The 24,118-nt window shown below is 44.0% G+C and overlaps 1 protein-coding gene across 3 annotated transcripts in view; it reads left to right on the top strand.

Moving 5' to 3' along the window:
- Positions 1-24,118, top strand: part of PEX13 (peroxisomal biogenesis factor 13) — a 531,904-nt gene that overhangs the window by 52,914 nt on the left and 454,872 nt on the right. For all 3 annotated transcript variants that reach the window (XM_069608022.1, XM_069608021.1, XM_069608023.1), the window contains exon 2: positions 16,281-17,002. In XM_069608022.1, the coding sequence (XP_069464123.1) occupies positions 16,281-17,002 (722 nt within the window). The remainder of the gene's footprint in view (positions 1-16,280; positions 17,003-24,118) is intronic.

Raw genomic sequence — 24,118 nt, 5'->3', positions numbered from 1 at the left:
GAGTAAGTGAAAGAGCCTTTGTTTTTGAATGCTGGTTCCTTTCTTTTTCCAGTGGTGATGGATTTAACCACACTCGGAGATATTTCATCGTTTTTACTTGATGGAGTTTTTGGTTCCCGAGGAAAAATGAAAAGTTAGTTACCTTTTGCTTCATTTGGCACAAAAGGGACATCATTTTCGTTTTTTGAGCATTTATTTCCATTTGGTTGGTGATCATGTATTCTTCCGATTTGGTCAATGCAATCTGTAGCCCTCTTGGTGTTTTTGCTAGTAAGACAATATCGTCGTCATGCATGGTAGGAAGATGGTATTCAGTTTTGGGGGATTCAACGAGGGGGGTGTAGATGTATTCCTCGAAATCCGCTTTGAACAAGTTGAAAAGAGTGGCCGCCAAGGGGCAGCTCTGTTTAAGACCATTCCATGTCTCCATATCGTCAGTTAGTGTACCTTCCTTGGACATTCTGATCCGAATGGTAGTATTTGCATACAATAGTTGAATCGGTTCCAGTATGTCACAAGGACACCCCCACAAACCCAACTTGTTCCATAAGCTGTTTCTGTTCACCATATCGAATGCTAATTTTAAGTCCACAAACGCAGCGTATTGTCGGTGTTCTGGATTTAGTAGCTTCATGCTTTAATAAGTTAAGCAAGAAGAGATGAATGTTCGTTCGACGTATTTGACGAATCCAGTTTGTCTTACAGTGTATCACTTTTCTTTCACTGCCCAGCTGTTAAGGTTGTCAAGAAGCAATTTGGCAGATATCTTCCCGAGGGGGTCCAATAGCGCAATTGGGTGATGGTTCCATGGATCTTTAGTGGGCCCCTGCTTAAAAATTGGAATCAAAATTGATTGTTGACAAGTTGTCGGGATGTTGCAAGTCTTTTCAATTAGTTCAAAGATTTTACAGCATATGTTTTCCCAGATATCTGGGTTTCGTTTGATCACCTCGTTGGAAAGGCCATCTAGACGCTGTGCCCTTGAAGAATATTTAACCTCTGTATTGCATTATAGATATCTGCTGTATCCCAACCGAATTTCCAATTTTGGATGTTGTCTGGAACTTGGGCTTCAACTTGCAGGGGCCTGGCTTTGTAGAGATCAGTAAAATACACATTCCAGCTAGCCTCTGGAACGTCTGCAATCATTGGATCTTTTGTCGAAGTTTGGCAAGTTAGGAGAGACCACAACTGTCTTAAATTTTGGCTTTTCATTGATTGTAACATCTTTTCGGCATCTTCTTGTTGAAGGATCATCTTATTGTTTTTCATCCAGTTCCTGTGGCTGCATTTGACCAGTCTGATCAGATTGAATTTGTCAGAAGGATTCTGCGATTTTATCAGTTTTAAGGACCTCCGTAGTTCGTTCTTTTTCTCCACCAACTTTGGATTATAGGCATGGATGTGCTTTCGGGAGACGGCTGTTTTAACTTGTATTGTTTGTTCGAAGTAGCCTATCGTAATTCATTTTCTGAAAGTCTTCGAGCTTGGAATCTCAAAAAATGTTCAGAAGTTTTTCAAGTGCACTTTGCTTTATTCTGAGCCTATTCATCCAAGTGTTGGTTTCCAGTGGAGCTAGAATGATTTTTTTCATTGCTTGGGTTATAAAATGGCCAAGATCTTATCAAGATGTAGTGATCGCTATTCTCTGATTTGAGATTATGGCTGTTCTTGATTTTCTCATAGATTCTCTTCGACATTAATATGTAATCAATAGTTGTGGTCTTCAGGCCACGAGCCCACGTTGGAGTTGGGCGACCAGAGTTTGCATCTATCCTGTCTGAGCGGAGCAAGTTTCTGTTTGCTGTTTCTTTGTTCCAGTGTCTGGCTCGAGGAGAGAGCATGATATCTTCGAAGGTATAACCATTGATGTCACATAGCTGAAGGTTTAGGTCACCACAAGTGATGAAATCTATGTCGGGGTAGTTCAGGGCCGCTAGGTCTATTGCTGAGAAGACTGAATCTATGAAGTCTTCCTCTGCCATGGCGATCGGACTCCAATAGAGGTTCATTACGCCCCAGGTCTCTGTCGTCGAGGCCGGTCTTCAAAATGTTATGAAGTGGGTTAATTGGACGTTGTTTGACTATGGTTATTTGCACCCATGGGTGCAGGTTTGTAGATTCAAGTATTTTCATGTTCACATCAGTTTTAATCGTAGCCAGGAGACCGGAGGACGGGCGGCCTCTTGATCTCTGTATCGCTGGGTCATTAAAATTGTGTATCCATCGCACACTGGTTTTTCATATAGCCAGGATTCTTGTATACAGATGAGATGGGAATTTGTAAGCTTTTGGTTTGTTGAGCGAAATAAGTGCCCATGCCCTTGTGTGTTCCATGAGCATAACGAGACCTTCGTAGTCCTCGCTTTGGTTAGTTGTTATTGCTGGCCACTGTGGTTATCACTATCAGTTGGAGAAGTGTATTCCAATTCTCTCCATTGTTTATCATCAGTTATACCATGTTTGCGGATCTGAAATCGATCCATACTTGATCCAGGCTTGCATCTTCAATGAATTCGATACTTTGAATATCTTGTCGTTATGACTTTCATATCAGGTATCACATGAAGGAGCCTCAGCACATTTGTCCTGTTGAGGAACAAGTTTTATCCTGTTTTCATTTCGTTTCTTCTGAGGCTCAACAAAATTCTGAAGTTTTAGTGTCGTTTTGCGACTGTTAGCTGGTCGTGAATTGGAGGAGTTGCTCCTTTCATCCAAATTTTGTGGTCTACATTCCTCTTGTGAGATATTATGTTAGTTTGAACTTTGTTTCTTGGGACTGATCTAGTTAGTCGAAGTCAAACTCTGAGGTCGAGATTTCATCACACGATAACTCTATCCTGGAGGCCTGATGAGAATGGTCTTCGTCGGATTGATCAATTATCGAGCATTGGCTCCTTTGTATTTGAGCTTCTGCAGAGTTATCATCTCATGGTCCATATAAATTGACATGTTCATCAGTTCTTCTCGTTGGGCTGACACGTTGGTAGGAGGTGTATTTAATGGGAGACCTGTGGTGTTCTTTGTGGCCATCAATTCCCGTTGCGGGGATTGGTGATGGAGATGATCTCTTTTTTTGTTTTAAATCGTGTGGCACCTTTATTTCGAAGGAATACACAAGAACCAGTTTCTTTCATTTTAATTTTTTTGGTTGATCCCTGCTTTTTTGTTTGCGTTCACTGTCACAGGTTTATTACTTTTTGTGAAGATCCCGTAGGTTTCGGGCATTTGTTTACAGTCTTTGGTTTCTTGTTATCATCCCTATTACTTGACCAATGTTATTCATTGGGTGATTAATGATGGCCGTTTGTGCTGATGTTTCTTCATCATTTAGGTCCATTAGATTGTTGATTGTAACAGCTACATGAGTGGGAGGGCTCACTGTTGTTGATTGGTTGGTTTGCTTCGTTGGGCTTGATGGTATGCTTCCGTGGAATGCCACTTGGGTTGTATGGCTAATGCCTTGGTTATTGTTTGCCAGTGCCGGTCTTGAATTATAAGGATATCTGTTTTGTGATGAGGACATTAGTGAAATCCGTTTTTTTCTGCTCTGTAGCTTCTCGCTAGGTCAAATTCTTGTTTGCCACTTGAGGCTTGCTTGAGCCTCTATATCGAGGTGCTCCTGTATTTTGTTCATTAGGACTTCTGAATACATTTTTTTGAATGAATTGGTGCAAGAAGAGTCGCTTGATCTTTGACTGTCTCTACGAGTGCTTCTTGCATTTCCATGAATGGAATAAGCGACTGTGAGGTGGTTGCAATGAGCATATTTTGCAGATCAAGCATCGAAGTTGGTATAGAGGCCATTTCTTGATGTAAAGCAGGCTCGCATCTGCATTTGTTTTGTGCATAGTCATTAGCGTGTGCACGATATCCGCTGATTATCGCAGTCCCTTCAAAGGCTACCTTGCCTGCATGAGATCCCCCCCTTACAGTACAGACGTTTGTTAGTTATTTCTTTTAGGCTTTAAGTTCTTTTGTATTTCAAAACGTTTGAACGTAATGAAGAAGAAAAAAGTAAATTAGCAAAAGAGTTACAACCGCTAGGGTAATTAACCCATTAATTGTTCCATGTGGCGAGCAGTTGATTGTTAAATGCAGGTTTAGTCTTAAGTGAGCTGCTTTAAACCGTGGAATGCACGGGTTCGTCAATGCCATGGGGCCAAACCATATATAAGGAACAAATGAATATTCAAACTGCACACACTTGATAGTCTTACCTTAGCTGCAGGTGTTACTTTGTTGCTTGGTTCTCTTCACTGTTTCAACTGATGAACACTTGGCTCTACACTTCCTCAAGAGGCTTCGGTAGTGGGAGGTATTTTAAATTAACCTCTTAAAGGTGCAGGCTCCGCTGTCCGCTGTCTCCGTAGTCGGGAAAGAAAGGGGAACACTGGAACACAGTTGGCTCGACACTTATCTTTATTCAGCACTTTGACAGTGCCTGGGTTTTTCATGGTGTTGCTGGGGCCAATGATGTCAGTACATGGACATCTGAGGATTACCTTGGCGTATTATTGCTGTATCTCTGCTTCATGCCTTAGCTAGGCATATGATGGCAGTTCCCTGACGTTTAGCTTTTCCTGCCTCTATGAAACCCTTTCCTTCCTTGCGTCCCTTCTCTTTGCGCTTCTAATGGCAGTTGTATTTCCTCTCCTGTGCACACTTTCCACCCTGCATCTTCCTACTAGCTACTTCCCTAGTACCATTCCAAAAGATGTGATCAGGCACACTATCTGAGCAAATGTATGTGTTTACTTGACAGGCTGTTGTAGACTCCTCCGAGTGGGCACCCAGCCTTCGAACAGGTTATTTGGCCTTGTTCGTTATCAGTAGAGGGGCTCCCATACATTTATATATATGTTGTTGAAGTTCCTAGCACGTTGGTGACCACCTTACTGTTTCTAACTTGTGTATAACACGTTGGGTAATTATGAAAATATCTTGGAAAAAATAAACGTATCAATGTTGTGGACATAACTTGTGATCCAAGCAGACCCACAAAATTGCGTTACAATTGTTTTGTATGCGTTCGGCAGTTTACACTTGGGGCACAGTAATAGTTTTGCGAGTTAAATACTAAAGTATATTTGTTTTGGAGCCTGGAGAAATGATTAACATTGCAAATGATTACACTTGAAATGTTATTTCTGAACCCTGACGGATGCAGATAACATAATGGACGTTGCCCTCTGGCACCAAAAGAGCCACTCGTGTGGGATCTTTAACTGCTTCCATTAAAAAATATATATATTTTAACGTCTATTGTCATGGCGTTTGTGCTTTCTGTGTTAATCGGTCCAACTTTAAAAAAACAAACTTCAGCAGCTAAAATAATCGTGCCTCTACCGTGCTTCACACTTATTTTGGGCAAATCAAACCTCATTCCTAGCTTGTTCTTAAAGAGAGCAGGCACTCTTGGTGTGATGCATGTATCAGAAACTGTACTGTGGGCATAAAGAGAACATTGTGTCCTGCCTTGCAGCGAATGACTTATTGTGTTTTATAGAGCAGAATATTGTTGCGGGTCACAATAGGAGTGGACTAGTGTTGTTTTTGCTGGTAAGCTGTCTTTTTGCCACACTGCCGGGAACGGGGTGGTGGGTGATATGCTTCAAGACAAGTATGTTTCAGTGTTTTTTGGTTTTCATACTTAAATAATTTAACCCGAGGTTGTATTACCGGGCCAAGTAATGCCGCGGGCCAGTTAGTCATTTAACAATAGCCCTGGATATTAGCTGCCCTTAGAATGCCTCCCAGCCCCCCGCAAGGGTATTTTGCGATTAGTATCCCGGCACATTGTACCGCGATATTAATAGTGTTTGTTTTTTTTTATTTATTTTTTTTTAAGTTGAGAAACAGGAAACGCGCTGTTCCTCAAATGAAAAACAAACTACAAACCGATGTCTGCCATGGACTGGGGAGAAGGGAACTACACGTCCCTTTCAATGGCAGCCATTGCCGCGTCAGGGATGTACCAAGAACACAGTGGTGCCGGCACGGGACCAGGTAGCACAAAATAAGTTGGGCTGGGGGATTACAGATGTGGAAAAAGGGGTGTGGGGGAAGGAGTTTGGGGAAAGGTGCACTTATCCGATTCCCATTGAAAGAAGATGGTGGCTTCCAGCTCCAAGGAGGCTCAGAGCGGGGGTTTTACCACCCTAGTTCTGAGCTTACTGATTGGCTGGGAGGCCGCAACACCCCACTCCCACCGGGGTACTAATTGCTGGGAATCTGAGATGTATGAAAGGGAGTAGAAGAGCTTGCCAGTTCAGCATCTTGGCTTTCTGAGTATTAGTTATCGGGGCACCGCACAGTGATGGGTTGGAGCTATTCTGCCTGAGTCTTTGGTCAGGGTGGAGTCACACTTGGGCTTGTCAAGCTAGGACCTGAAGGTTATCTTGTAAGTCTGTGTGGAAAACTGCTTCAAAGATGGCTAGCATGTTGTTGCTGGCATACACCAAGACCGTGTCACTCGCTGTTGAAGTATATTCATGCCCTCAGAATTTTCGGCACTCTTTACCCTCAATAGTGATCTTAAGGTAATTGTCTATTAGAATGACTGACTGATTTTTGGAATAGCAGTTTGGTTTTGGATTTTCACAGTATTGTTCTGTAAGAGTAATCCACAATCTGCATGTCTTTGTTCGTAGCCATAGTGTTGCTTTTGAATCTCATCTTTGTCTTTTGAGGGAACAAATAACTACTAGAACGTTTTGAAGCAATGACGCAATGAGGGCTTGTTCTTTTGTCTGATAATATAATTGCTCTCTGGATGCATCTTTTGAACCATCGTATTCTTTCGGTTGGACCAAGGTTGGTGTAAGTGGCAGCAGGGGTGTTGCTAGGTCTGGAAAAGACCTGGGGCTACGCTAATGTCGGAACTGTTGGGACTGGGGGCTAGCTAGCCTTTTGGCTGTAGCTTCTGAGATTCTATCCAGGGCTACAATCAAAAGACCATGGGGTATATATTCCCCTTAGCCCCCCCCCCAACCCCCAGCAACGCCTCTGAGTGGCAGACATGGTGCATGCATTGCATTGAGGTTTGGCCCCGAGAGAAAGGTAAACTATTGCCAGTCTCTTCATGAGAGCGTAGTGGATCATCGAACATAGGCAGGAGCTGCCTGCCACAAGTCATGGTCTAGATTGGGACAGGTTGAAGGGCTTCTGTTGCTGGAGTTGAGGGGCTTGCTTTTTGAGGCATTGCTTCTTGAATCAGATGGGCCGAGGAGAGGCGGCGTGGCATAGTAATTAGCATTAAGCCTGCTCAAGTAATCGTGTGTGTTTTTGTATGTGCCTCCCATTTGGAAAATATTCTGTCGGACTTTTGAGCATGTTTTACAATACATATCGTTTTACAATTCCTTACAAAAAACTTGAGGTATATCTTTGTTATGGCTTACCTGTTCGTTTTTTTTGGGCAGAAAGTGCTGTCTGGCTTTCGAGGTGCACGGCAGTGCTGAAGTCCTGCAGATACTTAATTAGCGCTCCAACACAGCAATCTGGTCTTGGTTTCAAATGGAGACTGTGCTTTCCCTTATGGGTGTTTTGTAGTCGGGGGACTACAATCTTTGACGTACGCGCAGAGCACAGCTAGACCTCGATGAGGGTTTTAACTGAAAATGCTCTCCTTGAAACAACATGGTGCCAACTCAGGGTACAAACTGTGCGGTTCCTTTCCACACCCAAGTATTAAAATGCTGCTTGACCCCACCTTCATATGCTCAGTCCAAAATGATGGCAACTACTGCCGCTTGCTGACATGAGGTTGCAGGTTTTGGAGCCTTATTTTAAGAACAAAGTATTCAGGCACATTAGCACCCTGAGCGGAAGTCTGACTCAATCACGTTGCTCTGAACCCAGGCTTCACCTAATCGTGAAAGCCGTTCTCGGAACAAGCTGTCCGATGCATTTGTCTGTTCCATTCTCCACGCTGTCCGATGCATTTGTCTGTTCCATTCTCCACTTTGTGCCCATCTACTTTTCGCTGCTCTGACCCTCATCCCCATTTACCTTTTGTTTCGCTGGCACTGCATTGTCCTCATGGTCTCAGACTCCGCTCCTGCATGCTTTTGAATATTGCCATCGAAATGGATGCCATCTTGCCTATAGTTTTGTGTGTGTGTTTGTGCAAACATAGCTCTCTTGCTACGTTTGCACACAAAATCTCTTGGCACTCTAGTCTCATACCTGGAGTGCTTTATAGCAATAATACCCATTGTGAACGCAGTCGCAGCTGAAACCCAAGGTCATAATTAATGGCCAGGATGAAACAAGAGCCTTCTCAATGGAGGCTGCATGTCATTATCTCAGGTTACAGCCCTCTGAATAGGATTTCGCTGTGTTCCAGGCTTCTTCTTCTTTATTGGTAAATGTCCCTTTTTTCTATGCACTTCTGTTGTGTCTTGACCTGACCTTCAAATCCTCACCTTCGTAGGATCCCATACCTTCCCTGGCTGACCGCAAGGAACATCTCTGAGGATAAACTGCCCCAGGCTGAACATCTCATCACCAGCCGAAATAACAGTCTGCAACAAGAGATCATAAACATTACAAACATTGTGCTTTCTGATATGCCAGTGTTTCACAGACTGCAATTTGGTAGACTACTTTTGGTCAATTTGGCCAACTACTTTTGTGCATGTAGGGGTAGGGCAGTAGGAAGGATTGTTGGATAGTAGAGGAATTGTGTTGGGGGGACCCCATCCCCATATCACTTGATAGTCTATATAATCACTTGGAACCGTGCTTTACAAATGATGTAGGATTTATGCCTTGACCAAACCTTTATTGATTCCTTGTAAAGGTGAAACAATATTGGCAGCTCTATACATGTAGCAGCCTATTTTCTCTAGAGCTGCTTTACCCCTGCTACCTGGCTGCAAGAGCATCCATCCACTGAGCTTTATTCGTGATCAGCCTCCACACCAGTATATTCCCTTCTCATGAGGAAAGGGTGCCCTGACAAATCATGTTCTCCCTGAAGTGGGGTAGATGAAGTGTGGAGTTTGCGAGACCCAATGGTATACAAGACTGTGCAATTCCTTCAACTCGCTAATCATTGGGGCCAAGCATCAAAACAAATCCAGCCCGCTCTTTCAATAACCCACTTTAGGCACATGATATTTGTGGTACTCCATGACTTTATTCTCAAAACGAATTACGTCCTGTTCGACAGCGTGGGACATTTTCTCTGGTTCCATACACTCATCACATCCCTATTAGAGTTGTACCTTACAGATACTCATTCTACCAGGGTAACATTCATGCACCTGCAAGTCTCTGGGCAACATAGCAGTAGCTCAATCACAGAACTGTCTCCGGCCTACCCTCCTTTGAGACACTATGGATGGGTGCTACATAACCAAGTACAATTGTGCTGAGCAACCTCACATTTAAACCTATGGTTGGAATCTTGTGCAGGACTTTATCCTATGGCGTGTGAGATCATCTCACTCCCTGGGCCCTCCTTCAAGCCTCTGTGCAATTGTCCCTCACTACATTGCTTTCTCAGACTCTGGCTCGTAACTCAGTGCATCTTCACCCCTCTTTTGCAACTGTGGAGGATTTACCGCCCTGCCAGTGGCACACTGAGCTAATTTACCCCAGCCTCCAGCTCTTGAGGGATTAGGGACTCCTATTAGAGCACTGGCAAGCTCTGTGGGGAACCCTGCTCCCACAGAGGTAGTCCCCTCATTCGGGAGCAGGGCAGGCCTTCTCAGCCAGCAGCCTAATCAGTGTACTTTGTGGAGGTTTAACAGAACAGATGACTTGTAATGTTTCAAAGGCATTCTTCTTGTCAGTATGGGTGTTAGGATGCATACCTCTCTACGTCTGAAAGGAACAATCGAAACGAAATCTGTAAAGGGATACACCATAGTGCAATGGGTTTCTCCTGCCTGGCAGTGATACTGGTCACTCTCTGGATCTCCATTCTAAACCATGTCTCGGGCATATTGGCATGCTCTTTGATACTCACAGGGATATATATAGTGCCCAGCTGACTCCTTGACACTTTGTTGATGCAGCGCACAGCTCACTATATACACCTTTTATGGTTGTATTGCTCTGCCTGCTTTTATTCAACCTTCAAAACTCTCACCGCCCTGTCTGGTTCATGTCTCGCTCCTGACAGTCCTGTGTTTCTCTGATCTCGGCTTCTCAAGTCTATCCGCCCTCTCCGCTCTTATGGGTCACCCTCTGTTTCCAGTGTTCATGTCCTCCTACAGTCTTATCCTTTCTCTCTAATGATGGGCTGGTGCCTTTTATATAGTGTTCTGCATCTTTTCTCCTAGAGAACATCATTGGATTTCCTTTTCAAACTAAGGTTTTGATTTGTTTCCGGTGTGTTATCGAGGATACATAGCTGAGCGTAAGCGCATACTGCTGACGCTTTAAATGTTGCTCTGCATTTGTACTCCTCCTGGTTTTCACAGCTCTGACGCAAGGTTTCTCAGAGTCCACAAATGGTAAGCGGACCAGAGCAAGGAATCTTGTTCCTTCTCAAGTGCTCACTTGGCTTTTTGGCTTATAAATGTCACCTGGGCTCTACTCTGGTGACGCCAGCGACCTGCTGGTATCTTGCAGGCATCCTCACAGCTCCTGTTCTGGTGTTTGCACAATAGATGAGGGGAGCAATCACCAGACTCATAAAGAATGGAGAACCACATTCGTGGAGGGTTGAAAAGGAACCTTACTTTGGTCTATATAATTAGTGGCTCTGATATGATATGGCATTTATAACGCGCCTATACACAAGTGTTTCAAGTGATCAATTTTTTGGGCTGGGTTCTGAAGTGGGCGAAGGACTCTGCAGATCAATGCCTCCTCCCACCTCCAGGTAGCTCTGAGCACTGACCCAGACAGTCCTGGCCCTCTGGCATGCCTTGTCTGCAGTGTGCCCCTCAGCTCTTTCGATGGGGCAGGACGCTGACTTCATCACCAATTGCAGTTGTAGTCCAGTGTCTTGCTTTGTGTTACACCCTCAAACGTAAATAACCAGTTACAAAACTGAGAAACGCTTTTATTATTATGTGTCAAATCACCTCGGCATATCCTTTCCAATCGTACAATCGGACGTATCCAGCCTTCAGACAGTTTAATCCTCGGTCCTTGCCTTAGATCCAACATCCTGTCCGAACACAACTTTCTCATTGGCAATCGGACCAATCACACTAATACTTAGTTAAGACAGTCATGCCAATCGGAGAGCTCACTCTTCCCTTCACTATTTAACAAATGGATGTATTTTGATCGGGCACCCGCAGCAGCAAACGTGGCTTCTTGTGCTACAGATCAGTCAAAACCCAGAAAATCAAACGGTTTCAGTAAGCATTTACAGCCGACCTGTGCCTGCAGTTTATTTTTTTTAGTTTATTTATTTGGATTTGTAGAGCGCACTACAGCCTGCAGGCATCGAGGTGCTCTGTCAGAGCTTAAGAAGGCTTGATTAAGGGTTACAATGAAGCCGCCCAATGAAAGACTTTTTTTACGTTTCAGAGTCAATGGTTACATGGTATCACAGAATGCAGGTCTATACAGTCAAATAGGTTTGTTTTGATGGCTTTGCGAAAGGCGGAGTGGGATTCGATGAGCCTGATGTGAGCTGGAAGGGAATTCCAGAGTATGGGGGCAATTGTAGGGAAGCTGGAGCCACCAGCCCGGGCTTTACGTGTTCTGGGAACAGATAGCAGATTGTAGTAAGGAGATCTGGAGTAAGGGTGGTGGGTTTGGTGATCCTGTGTCCCAAGTAGGGGTGGGGTGCCAGGGGGGGCAGGTCATGGGGACACTTACGAGTCAGGGCGAGAGCTTTGATGGTGACCCTTTCCTTAACTGGGAGCCAGTGGACCTGTCTTCTGAGATGTGTTCTCTGTGCGCGAGACCTGTGGGTGCCCTCAGCGCGTTTTGTACAATTTGGAGCTTGGGGACATTCTTAGCAGAAGTGCCAATGAATAGCGCGTTACAGTAATCAACCCTGGATCTGATTATGGCCCTGGCGATAGTGAGGCAATTTTGTTGGGACAGGAAGGGTCTAACTGAGTTGATGAGTTTAGAGTGGTAAGCAGATCTGGAGGTTATGGCGTTAACCTGCCTTTTCATGGTCAAGTTAGGTTCCAAGTAGACACCCAGGGTTTTGATCGAGGGTGACACAGTGATGGGGATGTTATCAATGGTAAAGGAGTAGTGGTGGCTGTCCAACTTGCTCAGGGTGGAGGGGGAGCCAACCAGCAGTAGCTCAGTTTTCTCCCTGTTGACCGGACCAGTTTTCTGCCATCCAGGTTCGGATTGTTTTGTATATGGAGTTCATAGTGTTCTGGTCAGACAAGTAGTCACCCGAGAGGGGGATGAGCACCTGGGTGTCATCTGCATAGTTCGTATGAGATACCCAGGGAGTCCAGGATTTTGAACAAATGCCTTGTGAAGAGGTTGTAGAGGGTGGGGGTCGTGCAAGAGCCTTGGGGAACCCTGCATTTGATAGTGCTGGGGTCAGTGATTGAAGAGTCGGAGAAGACCTTCATTGCTCTGACCTTTAGAAATGTCAATCCATTTGCACACACTGTCCGAGAAGTTGGCTACTGAGGAGAGGTGCTGGCATAGGGTTTTGTGGTCGCCCAGATCAAAGACCGCTGATAGGTCCAAAAGCAGAAGGAGCGCAGGTTTGCCTGTCTCTGAGGTCATCGATCTGGTTTTTGAGGTCAAGGAGAGCCGTTTCGGTCCCATGACGTGGTCTAAATCCTGATTGTCTAAGTCCTAGGCGGTGATCGTCTTCTAAGAATTTCTGTATTTGCAGGTAAGCTGCTTTATCCAGAATTTTTAGTAGAAAGGGGACGGTGGTGATGGGCCTGTAGTTACCTGGGAGGAAGAGGTCAAGAGAGGGCTTTTTAAAGAGCAGACAAACCCACGCTTCCTTTAGTCCCACTGGGACGTACCCAGAGCAAAAGGAGGCATTGATGAATGCCGTGATGATAGGGGCTACAGAGGGGCACAGTCCTTGCTGGCTCATGCTGGGCAGGCATCACCTTTGCAATTGGAGGGTTTGATGGATTGGAGGAGTGTGTAGTATTTGTCAATTCCGTCTGCCATGCCCGCTACTTTCAAAATGCCTGGTCAGACAGCCCAGGCTTTACTAACTGTAAACCCGAAAGAGACCAGCACTCATTTTTACTTATTTCCAATTCTTTAATGCACACTATTCATAAAATGAAGTTTGCAATATTTGTACTTATTTTGTGTACTACTACCGAGTGGTGATTTTTGTATGTGGATGGGTGGTATAATTGCATGCATGAACTTGTCAGTAACATGTTGTAAATTCTGAACAGTTACTGGAACTGGGTCTAGGGCATATGTTTGTGTACTGTGGAGAAAATGCTAATTTTGTATCTTTGTGAGGACAATTGGTGAGCATTCATTGTGGTTAATGGGTCTCTTTTGGTGTAAGTGTCTTGCCTGACTTGCTTGTTTTATTTTGTCAAATGAGGTTGAGGTGCTGAGTAGCAGTCCGCAGCTGTCGGTTCTAGCATTAATTGCTAGAATTAATGCACTTACTTTTAAAATTCATTAATAGGTGCTCACGCTATCTAGCCTGTATACAAAAGGCGTCATTTGTTCAAATTGCATAGATTTCCAAATAAACATGTCAAGGTTTTTATTTTTTTATTTTTTATAACATGACCAATACAAACTTGGTTTTCTGTATCTCTGGATCAGGTAGCAATAGATACATGTGGAGCAGTCCTCCCTCCCTCGATTTTTATTACTGCATACATGAAGCAATAAAAAACAAAAGGATGCAGCATTTATCGACCTCCACGCAGCTTTTGACTCCATATCGAGACAAGACCTGTGGAAAAAAACAGCATGCAAATGTCCCACTGAAATGCTGTACTCAAATCCCTCGATAACAATCGGACTAGGAAAAAACGTCACTACTACTCCATTCATCAAGACAACGAATGGATTAAAACAAGGATGCCCGTTGGCAGCTACATTGTATAACCTTTACACCGCGGATTTGAAGAACACTTCGAAAGCAGCGCCCTAAACCCTCCCAAAATGAACTCAACTGCGGTGCCAGTAATGATGTATGCTGATGACATCATTCTATTAGACAAAACACCAGATGAATTACAGACAAGTCTACGAGGATTGGGAGAATACATGACTGCAAATGAGTTGCATATCAATACCACCAAAACAAAAGTGATGTCGCTGGTGAAGCAACCCTTCAAGAAGGCAAAACCTCTGAACCTGACTATGGAAGGGAATCAACTAGATGAGGTCCTAACATTCAAATACCTAGGCATCACAATAAATCAATCAAAAGTCGAAAAACATTGGATCACCAACCGGGAAAGCAAAATACAGGCCTTAGCTAGGCAAGGATGTGTGCTCCACTGAAAATTCTGCTAATTCTCCTTCGAACCGATCCTAACCTTTTACAAACAGAAAGTAATCCCAGCGATCACATATGGGAATGAAGCAATGCCACAGATAAAAGCAACCAATTGAACGAGACTGGAAGCTATTTTTTGGCACAAGATTCTGAGATTACCTCCGTCCTATTCGATGGCCAGAATACTCCATGAAATGGCAATACAGTCGATAACATCAATAGTCAACTGGAAGCAATTAGATATCCTGTGAAAGCTATTGACTAACAAAAAAATACCAGCTATAGAAATGCTGAGAGACCAGCCTACCGCCATGAACAACTCTGTACTAAATGCTTGGAAGGAAGATCTATGCAGGCTACTGATAAGCGAAGAAATATCAATCGAAATGCTCCCACAACGACTGCAACATGCCAGGAAAAGGTTGATGGAGAATGACTGGATAAAGACATGCAGCATTAAATCGACATACTCAGGAACATTCAATGCCACACTGATATACGTACCATCAACAAGACGCCAAAATATCTAACAGTTCCTGATCCGACCATCCGTGCAACATACATAAAGATGAGACTAAACAGATTGCCCAGCAGAGACTACCTAGCAATGTCTCATCATATAGTGACTTCGGAGAACAACTGTCACTTCTGCAAAAACCATGAGACTCCGGAAACAATACATCATCTCTTAATGGTATGCTCTGAGCTTACAGAAAAGAGAATGAAATTTGGCACATATTTTAACATCTCATCCCAGCACATGGATGCTGACACACGATGGGACCAGATTATGAATGGCCAAGAAAATAAGTTGATCTTTACAGTGGTGCAGATCTCAGAAGGCCTCCCATCATTGCAACTCATTTCAGTTTGGCGAGGAAAAAGATCAAGTTGCAAGCTACTAGCCAGGTTTAAAAAGTCATTCACTCGACCACATGCGCACCATTTCTTGCCAAGAATAAATTCAGTCGCTAATGCCCTGTCACGTGCCGATTTTTAAGCTGGTTTCAATGTAATGTGTCTGAATGGGAAGCAAGTTTAGTGGGAGTAAATTTCATTGAGCTCGTATGCAAAACCTTCCAAAAGAAATTAGTTGTGTAAAAGATGCTTATTCATACTGAATTAAAAGGATAATTAAAAAAGCAGAAAAGAGCATAAAGAGGGGAAAATATAAATGACTGAATCATTGATGAAGAAAATGTAAGGGGGAGAAGGGAATTAAGTAAAGGACAAAAAGTGGGACATGCCATCCCCTACCCCACATTAATCAGTAGTGGGGGCGGAACTTTACAAACACAAATGTATCTTTAAAAATGGATGTGTGGAGTTCAAATCGATATACATAGAATTCTGTGAAAGTCATTCTTTTGCATTTCAGTGGTTGTCTTGAAGTGACATGCATCCATCCCATATGTATGTTCAGTGCAGCATGTACAACAAATCTACATATGAATTCCAGTGACGCAATTACTGCTCACTTCATCGGTTAAAAGGCCCCGGTCTGTCTCTTTAGTCCCGCATTACTTGCTTATTTCACTACGTTCAAAAACGGAGAGCATAGCTCAAGTGTCAGAAAATAAACACTTTAACAAATACCATTTAACATTTCCTAGCGAGACCTTTCTACGTTAAAAACCATGCTGCAAGGTCTGTAACATGTGCCCACATCGTTCTGTCTTGAGTATTTTCAATATTGTTGCCTTTAGGAGGTTTGTTTGGTAGTCGTCTAGTGTTGTAAATCTGCATGCAGGTTGTTCTTTTGAAATTTTGGAACTGTATAACTACCAGTCCTTTTCAAGTACCTAAAGAAACTGGGTATGATATCGTTTTTGGGTATGTGTTGTTGTCTTTGTGCCATGACACTCTAACTTTTTTAAAATTCTAGATCTTCAGACCTGAGAGCGAATGCAAACCTGTTGACCAGGCCTGGACAGCCTGTGCTCACACGGGTGCCCCCACCTGTCATGCCAAGACCAACACAGCAGATTGGGAACAGCAGCCTCAACGCCTTCAGACCATCATACAGCTCCTTTTCTCCCAGCTACAGTTCGTATGGCGGCAGCTCATTTTACGGCGGCCATAGCCCGTTCAACTATGGATATGGTGGTATGGGTGGCATTGGCGGCATGGGCTACAACCGCTTCCGAACAGATGATGCTCCACCAAGCCAGTTTGTACGGCAGGCTGAAGAAAGCAGCAGAGGGGCTTTCCAGTCTATTGAAAGTATCGTGCATGCTTTCTCCTCGGTTAGTATGATGATGGATGCAACCTTTTCTGCTGTCTACAACAGCTTCAGGGCCGTTCTGGATGTGGCCAATCATTTCTCCAGATTAAAAATACACTTTTCTAAAGTGTTCTCCGTTTTTGCGTTAGTGAGGACTCTGCAATATTTGTACAGACGGCTGCAGCGACTGCTGGGCCTGAGGAAAGACTGCGAGAATGAAGATCTCTGGACAGAGAGTGCCGGGTCTGTTGCCGTCCTCGGACATGAAAATGGGGTGACCAATTCTGCAAAATCATGGCCCATTTTCCTGTTTTTTGCTGTTATACTTGGAGGACCCTATCTCATCTGGAAGCTGCTGTCCACTTGCACTGGAGACGAGAATGGTAAGCAAATATTATTCAACATGTAATTGCTGAGTTTATCGCCATGTAATAATGCTGGATACCCCAACTTCTAACAAACGGTTTAATATGTGGGTGCAGTGCAACCCATTTTGACATTTTATTTTATGAAACCGTTTGTTCCACGTAGGTTTGAGAGCTTACTTAAATGTTGCTCATGACTGTTTTGACATCAGCTAAATGGTGATTAAATGTAAAACTACAACGAAAACCATAATATGCAACATAAAAGTAAAATAGGGAAAGCTGTATAGAAGGAGATTAAACCTCCTTTGCTTCCTGAATGATTTACGTGGGTGTGGTCCCTTTATGCTCCAAATGGAATTATATTTAGTTTCCAATGGGAGAAAATGAGTTAAATGATTTCTGGATTTCTAATATTAGACTTTCCTCTGGAATTGTTTAGTGTGTTATTTAACGTTATGTGACATTTGTATAGTGCTTAAATGCCATTGTCATTGCCTCCATAATAGCGGATCTGTCTGGGATTTGGGTAAGCAGTAGTCCAAACATTGTATGATAGACTTTATCTTGCAGGATGACTAGTAACTGTGGTCAAAAGTTATAGTTGAAAGCTGCTAGCCAGGGATTAAGTCACAAGCCCATTAATTATCCACATACTAACAGCACACCATTTCTTATTTGTCAAGAGTTAATTCTCACTAGTCGATGTCTAGTGCACATTTTGAGGTCTGCTATTACTATAACTTTATTTTAATTTGATGGTGTGTTGGGAGTAAGTACTGCGTTTGACTAGATCCATGATTATGGAATTGGGTCATGGCACTCTGTCAATTATTTTGAAGATGCTGCTCTAAAAGGTGAAGCCAGCAATTTCAGTTGACCCGCATCGATCTATCCCAAATCTAGCTGTTGCTTTTTTGTGGGCTCAGCAATTACGTGATGAATAGTATTACATTTCAGGCAAATAATTACATTGCATGAAAAGAACAATTGCCTTGTCAACAATATCTAGCACCGTAACATCTTTCACAGTTAGCCATTGGGTAGGGAGGTCTGTCTCCTTGATTATTTCAGTGACTTCATCATTTGCTCACATGGTTACTGAATTTGGGCTGTGAAACTCTACGAGCTGTTTTGAAGACATTATGCTAAAAGGTGAAATTAACCAAATGAGTTGTGACATGTCCCTCTGTCCCAAAACAACTAATCTCCGTATGGCGCACAGCTGTCATGGGCATGACTTGACGGCACTGTACCATTGTCTGCAGTTGCTGTATATGGGGCTGCATGGGTTACTTGACTGTCTCCACATAAGGTTATGCTGCACGTGTTGCTTGCGAGGCCCTTTATGTCACAGTTGGGACCCCTCAAAGGGCTGACAATGATGAGCTGTCAGGGAGTCTTTGCACAGATGTCTGCTTGTATGGGTGGCCTATACTATGTTGGTTCTCTGCTGAGTATATCCCTAAGAAGGTATACAAAGTTACTCACTCGCTCAATTCTCTACATCCACACAGCACACCAGTTCTTACCCCTCAAGAGTCAATTATCACTCGCCAATGGCTAGTAGCTAGTACACATTTTGAGTCCTGCCTAAGGCTTTTGCATGAGAAGTTATTTGGTCCTTTCAGCAAACCTATGTGGTTCATGGAGTATGGTCGAGATTGGGCCTACAGGGCTCCATAGTGCCTCTGGCATGAATAAGGTTACTAAGAATCAAATCTACATCATGAAATCGAAAAGTGTCAGATAATTGACTTTTCTTTATAGATGACGAGGGAGCTTTTCTTTTAGGATAAGGGTGGACAAGTATTCCTTGTTCTTAGTTTGGTGCACAGGTTTTCTTTCTTTTAACAGCCCTTAGTAAGAATTGTAAGTGTTCTTCGTAAAAGATTGCATGTTATTGGCATAAGCAGTATTTTCATCACAAGCACATCCTAGTATTCCATTAAGCTGCAATTCCTGTGGGAATTTATTTAAACAGTATTTTATACATAAACTGCAATTTAATCACAAAAGACTAATAACGATCAGAGAATGTGATATTGGGCATCCCTAGAACGTTTCAAACTAGATCTGTGCAGTTGCAGATGGGATAACCTCTTATGAGTTGAGCCGGTTTAGAATTGAGGTGTCTTTGCTGACATGGGACCTCGCACTGAAAAAAAAATCATACAAATCTAAATGGACACGATTCTCCTTTTTTTTGGGTCCCAAGACCCGAAAAATGTTTTCTTTTTAAAAGCGCATTGAACAAATATTGCTAAGACATAACATTTAAATACTGCATCATAAGGGCTTTGATGGTTCAACCCAAAGAAAAGTGGTTGCCATTGGTGAACACAGGGCGATAACATTAGTAATACATTACGCAGATGGCACAGAAAACAATTCGAGTCTCGAACAATTCAAGGGTTTTTATCAAGATCTTTGTGAGGCCTATCGCCTCCCCATCCCCTCTCACTCATCTTGCACAACCATCCTCCCTAACCCAGATGTCTCTAACTACGGTTAGTGCTACCGAATGTTGATCACTACTGTGCAGCACCTTAAACTGTTTCCACCCAAGTCCGATGCTAATGGAACCTTTCTTGGTTGGCGTGTATAGAGCCTCACTTTAGTCACCATCCAAAATAACCCAGGCTAAGATTGGGCCACTGTGAGATTTCCAAAAACGCACTTCTTTTAAGCCAGTGGCAATCAACAGATGTGTAACCAACTTCACTCTATGCTTAGGCATGGGGTATTCACTTTCTCCACTTTTATCACACAGGATGATTATTAGCAGATCATCAGGTGCTGAACTCCTGTTATTGCTTTTATTTGGGCCATAACCTCTTTCCATAATATTTGAGATTAGGGGCAACCCTGAATTTCTCCACAATTGGGCCAGCACAGTGGGTATGGGTCTGGGTCTGGGAATGCATAAAGTCATTTTTGTTGGTTCTTTGAGAAAACAAATATTCCCAGGTACCATCTGAAACAGATTTTCTATGTACATTTTCTGAAGATTCGTGGGGCGTTTCCTAAATGTACGACCATAACTCTTCGGAGATTAGTACTCTCTATTTATGTTGCTATATGGTAATCTATAGCAGCACCTCTGGTCGCAAGACATTTTTATGGGGCTGCTATAGTTCGGTCCAGCAGGGATTATTTTCAGCTTTGGATATTTGCATGTCTCTGGGGCTCTAAGTCCCAGCTGCGAGAATCAAAGATTGCAAAGATCAGAGGAGAGAGAGGACACTCCTGCCACCGTCCTCAAGAAATGGTCATGTATCTGGTTAAGAAGTAGTTTACTCGTATTTTAGTATGTGGCACTTGGAAGTTTGCAAAGTTTAGGGCCAAATTCGAAGGAGCCCAATAATGTCTTGATGTATGACTCAATTTATGCGGTCAAATGCCTTGGTGCAATCTAATTCCAGCAAGGCGAAAGACTGGCTGCAATATTTACCCTTGTCTGTCAGATCTATCACCCTCTTCAATATGTTATGGACACTGGAATTTGTTATAAACCTGGTTTGATCCGAGTAGACTGGAGGGAGAGAACCTGCATTAAACGTGCCGCCAAAACCTTCCCCAAAATGTTTGTGTGAGATTGATTGGTACAAAGTGCAGTCTGAACCCTCTGTTCAGCTTCAGCATGAGGTTTATTGTGGATTCCACCATTGACTGACTGAGAGACCGTGTCTGAAGAAATGAGGTTTATAAACAGCTTTGCAGTGATGGGAACATCACACCCCTAAATGTTTTGTGGAAGGTATTTAAGAATTTGCACCCAGCGCTTTTTTGCCTGGGAGTGCTTGCTCCATGTCTTCCTGGGAAATGGGGAGATCTTGGGGAGGGTGACAGCATCTGAGTTGGCCAGTTTAATAGCGGGATCCAGGCTTTCCCTTTAAATGAGGTGTATAGCAGTATTCTATCAATTCAGTTTTCACTTCTTCACTAAATGGGTTTGTGCACCTCCCCATCGACCAGATTTGAGATGTAAATTACTGTGCTCAATTTTGTCTGCCAAGTTACAGTCCACATTGTTCCCGCAGGAATAATCTTTGCCTGCTTCGTTTATTTTATTACTTAAAGCCCAAACCTAGCTCAAGAGGGTGCCAAAAATGGGTTTGGCATTCCGTACAGTAGCGCAGTAATGTTGGTGGTGGGAGAGAGGAATGTATGTTCATTTGGCAGCTATAGAAAGAGCCACGTTTTTAGTGTTTTGCGGAACTGGAGGAAAGTGGAGCCTTTCGAGCCTCTATGCAAATTGCGTGCCAGATGGTCTGGGTGTGGCGTAAGATGCTTGTACAATCCATTAAATGAGCCTTAAAAAATAAGCAACCTACTCGAGAAACACCACAGACACCCATATCTGTACCATCTTTAACTTCCATTCCTTGCTCCACCTAATGGTCCTGTAAGGACATTAATAGCGTAATGCGCAGAATGGCCTTCATGGCTAATTTCTTTGAAAAGAATCCTCAAGCCTTTTACAACCTACAGAATACGCCAGCCACTACTGCCGCATCCACCTCCCAACCCCCAGCAAAGTGACAATGCCCAGACTCCCTCTTGCTAACTCCCCAGCTAGATCCAGTGCATTATGATCAGTATGATACTAACTCAGACACTGAACAGCAGGAGTCTCAAGGTGGGAGGATCATTATTTTGATGAGGAGGATGTCTACATCATGCCCTCTACCGACCATCTTGACGCACCAGTGGCAGATTCACCAGTGGACAATCAACCCCCATTAAAAGACATGCTCTTAAAAGCAGCTGAGCATTTTCAAATCCAAACCCAAGAGAACTCTGGTGGATAAAGATTTTGTGGAGGATATTTTCGGGGATAAGAAGGCTTTGACCCAGTTCATAGCCCTTGTCCAATCTATAGAGGGGGAAATACAGCCATCACTTGGGATGCCAAGCCAAACCAGGGTTGTAAACCCACGTATTGAAAAGTTGTTCCGTCCTGCACCTACAGATCCACTCTATATAAGGGGTCAGCTTAAACCTGACTTGTTGGTAGTGACTACCACACGAAAGAGGGCAGGAACACCGCTAGCGTCCTCTGAAGCGAAGCGCCCCCAGATAAAGTAAAAAAAGTTATAGGGAGAAAGGTGGCCACCTCAGCAGCCTTTCAGACAAGGATTGCGGAACACCACATTATTGGCGAGTTATGACTGCCATAAGTGGGATGAGGTTGCAGCTCTAATGGCATCAGCACCTGAACTCCTCAAGTCACAACTCCCCCTTGCAGTAGCGGAGGGGAAAGCAGTATCAAGCTGCATCCTGAAGAACAATCTGGATGCCGCAGATAACGCAGGCAGAATCATCGCAGAGGGAACGATATTGAAATGCCATGCATGGCTTCGCCAGTCCGGTTTCAAACTGGAAATTCAGGCGACGCTAACATGCCAATAGAGCCTAATGTACTGTTTGGGAAAGCCGTTTAGGATGCTCTAAAATCAGCCAAAGAGGAATATGATGCTCTCAAATCCCTAGGCCAATTAACTAATAAACCACCAGGCCAAAGGGGTGGAAGTAATTTTCGCCGCTTTCCAGGCCAAAACTCACAAAGGTGTTCCAGTTATCGACAAGGCCAGTGCTCATCCTGGGGAAACAATCGGGGACAGGCTTTGCAAGGTTTCCAAAGAGGCCAGAGCAGATCTCGTGGCCGGGGAGGTCCTCCACTTCTAGAGGTGGAGGTACACCTCCTAAACAATAACCACCTGCGCCAGGTCCCCTCCCATGCCTCTCCAGTCGGAGGGAGAATAACACACTTCACCCACACATGAGAGGGAATAGCCTCGGACAAGTGGGTGTTATCAACTGTAGCGGGCGGTTATTGCGTGGAACTACTTCAGCGACCCTCAAACCACCCTCTTCCCCTCTCTCCCGTCAAAAACCAATTAACAAAGTAATGCATCCTCCTGGAATAGGTCACAACGCCGTTACTCAAGGACGCCATTGAAATCGGCCAGGCGAACCAGGGTAAACAAAGGTATCTATTCAACTTACTTCCTTGTGCCAAAGAAAGATCCAACAATGTACCCAGCATTAGACCTACGCCCTGCAAACACCTATGACAAGCCACAGAAATTCTGCATGACAATGCTACAAGAAGCAATCCCACTGATAATGCGGGGAGGGCGCAACATTGGATATGACAGATGCCTATTTTCATTTTTCAATGTTCCCAGTGCACAGAAGAGTCTTGGGTTTCAAGATAGCGAACCAGTACAACCAATTGAAAGTGCTACCCTTCGGCATAGCATCCACCCCAAGGGTGTTCACCAGGGTACAGGTGGTGGTGGCAACGCACCTGCACAGCGAGGCAATCCCAGTGTACCACTACCTGGACGACTGGCTAATCAGAGGAGTATCCCCAAATTTGCAGGCAAAACACTCGAACGATAAACCTTCTCTTCCAATTGGGCTTCTCAATAAATGAGAAAAAAATCAAGCCTTGTACCAAACACAACCAAACAGTTCCTCGGAGCTGCCATGAACTCGGAAGAGGGGTTAGCCTTCCCATCAAAGGAAAGAGTTCAAAACATGTTACTGCAAATACCTCAATAGCAGGCCGGTCACCAGATAAGGTTACGCAAAGCTGTGTGTTTGCTAGGCATGATGGCATCTTGCATTTACCTGGTCCCACACGCACGTTTGTGCATGCGCCCCATCAGTGCTTTAAGTGGGTCAGGGGCTGGGCCCCAGCAGTCCCCCAAAAGTGAGGCTGAGCTGGGGCCCCCAGAACCACCAAGCCATGGCAGGCCGCTTGCCACTGACTTGCCTGACTTAATCGTGCCGCCCATGATTAAGTCAGGCAACAGCTGTGACTGACAGAATTGTCAGCCAGTCACAGCGTCGCGCAAACTGTTTGAGTGACGCCGTGACTGGCTGACACTTCTGCCAGTGACAGCTACCTGCTGCTGGAAGTGTTTCACTTTTGTGAACGCTCAGACTTCCTCTGGCGACCACTCGCAAGGTTCACCAGAGGAAGTTAGCCAGTTCGAGCCTACTGGTGTGCGAGTGCACTATTTTAGATTACTTACCTTCTCCAGCATTGGATCTTTCATGGATTCACATGCTGTGAATATTTCTGCGTCGTCAGGGTGGGAAACCTCCGTAACTTTAACC

The sequence above is a fragment of the Ambystoma mexicanum genome, chromosome 4q, assembly GCF_040938575.1.
Source record: "Ambystoma mexicanum isolate Mex_15411 chromosome 4q, UKY_AmexF1_1, whole genome shotgun sequence".
NCBI lineage: Eukaryota > Metazoa > Chordata > Amphibia > Caudata > Ambystomatidae > Ambystoma > Ambystoma mexicanum.
This window is presented reverse-complemented; position numbering and strand designations above follow the sequence as displayed.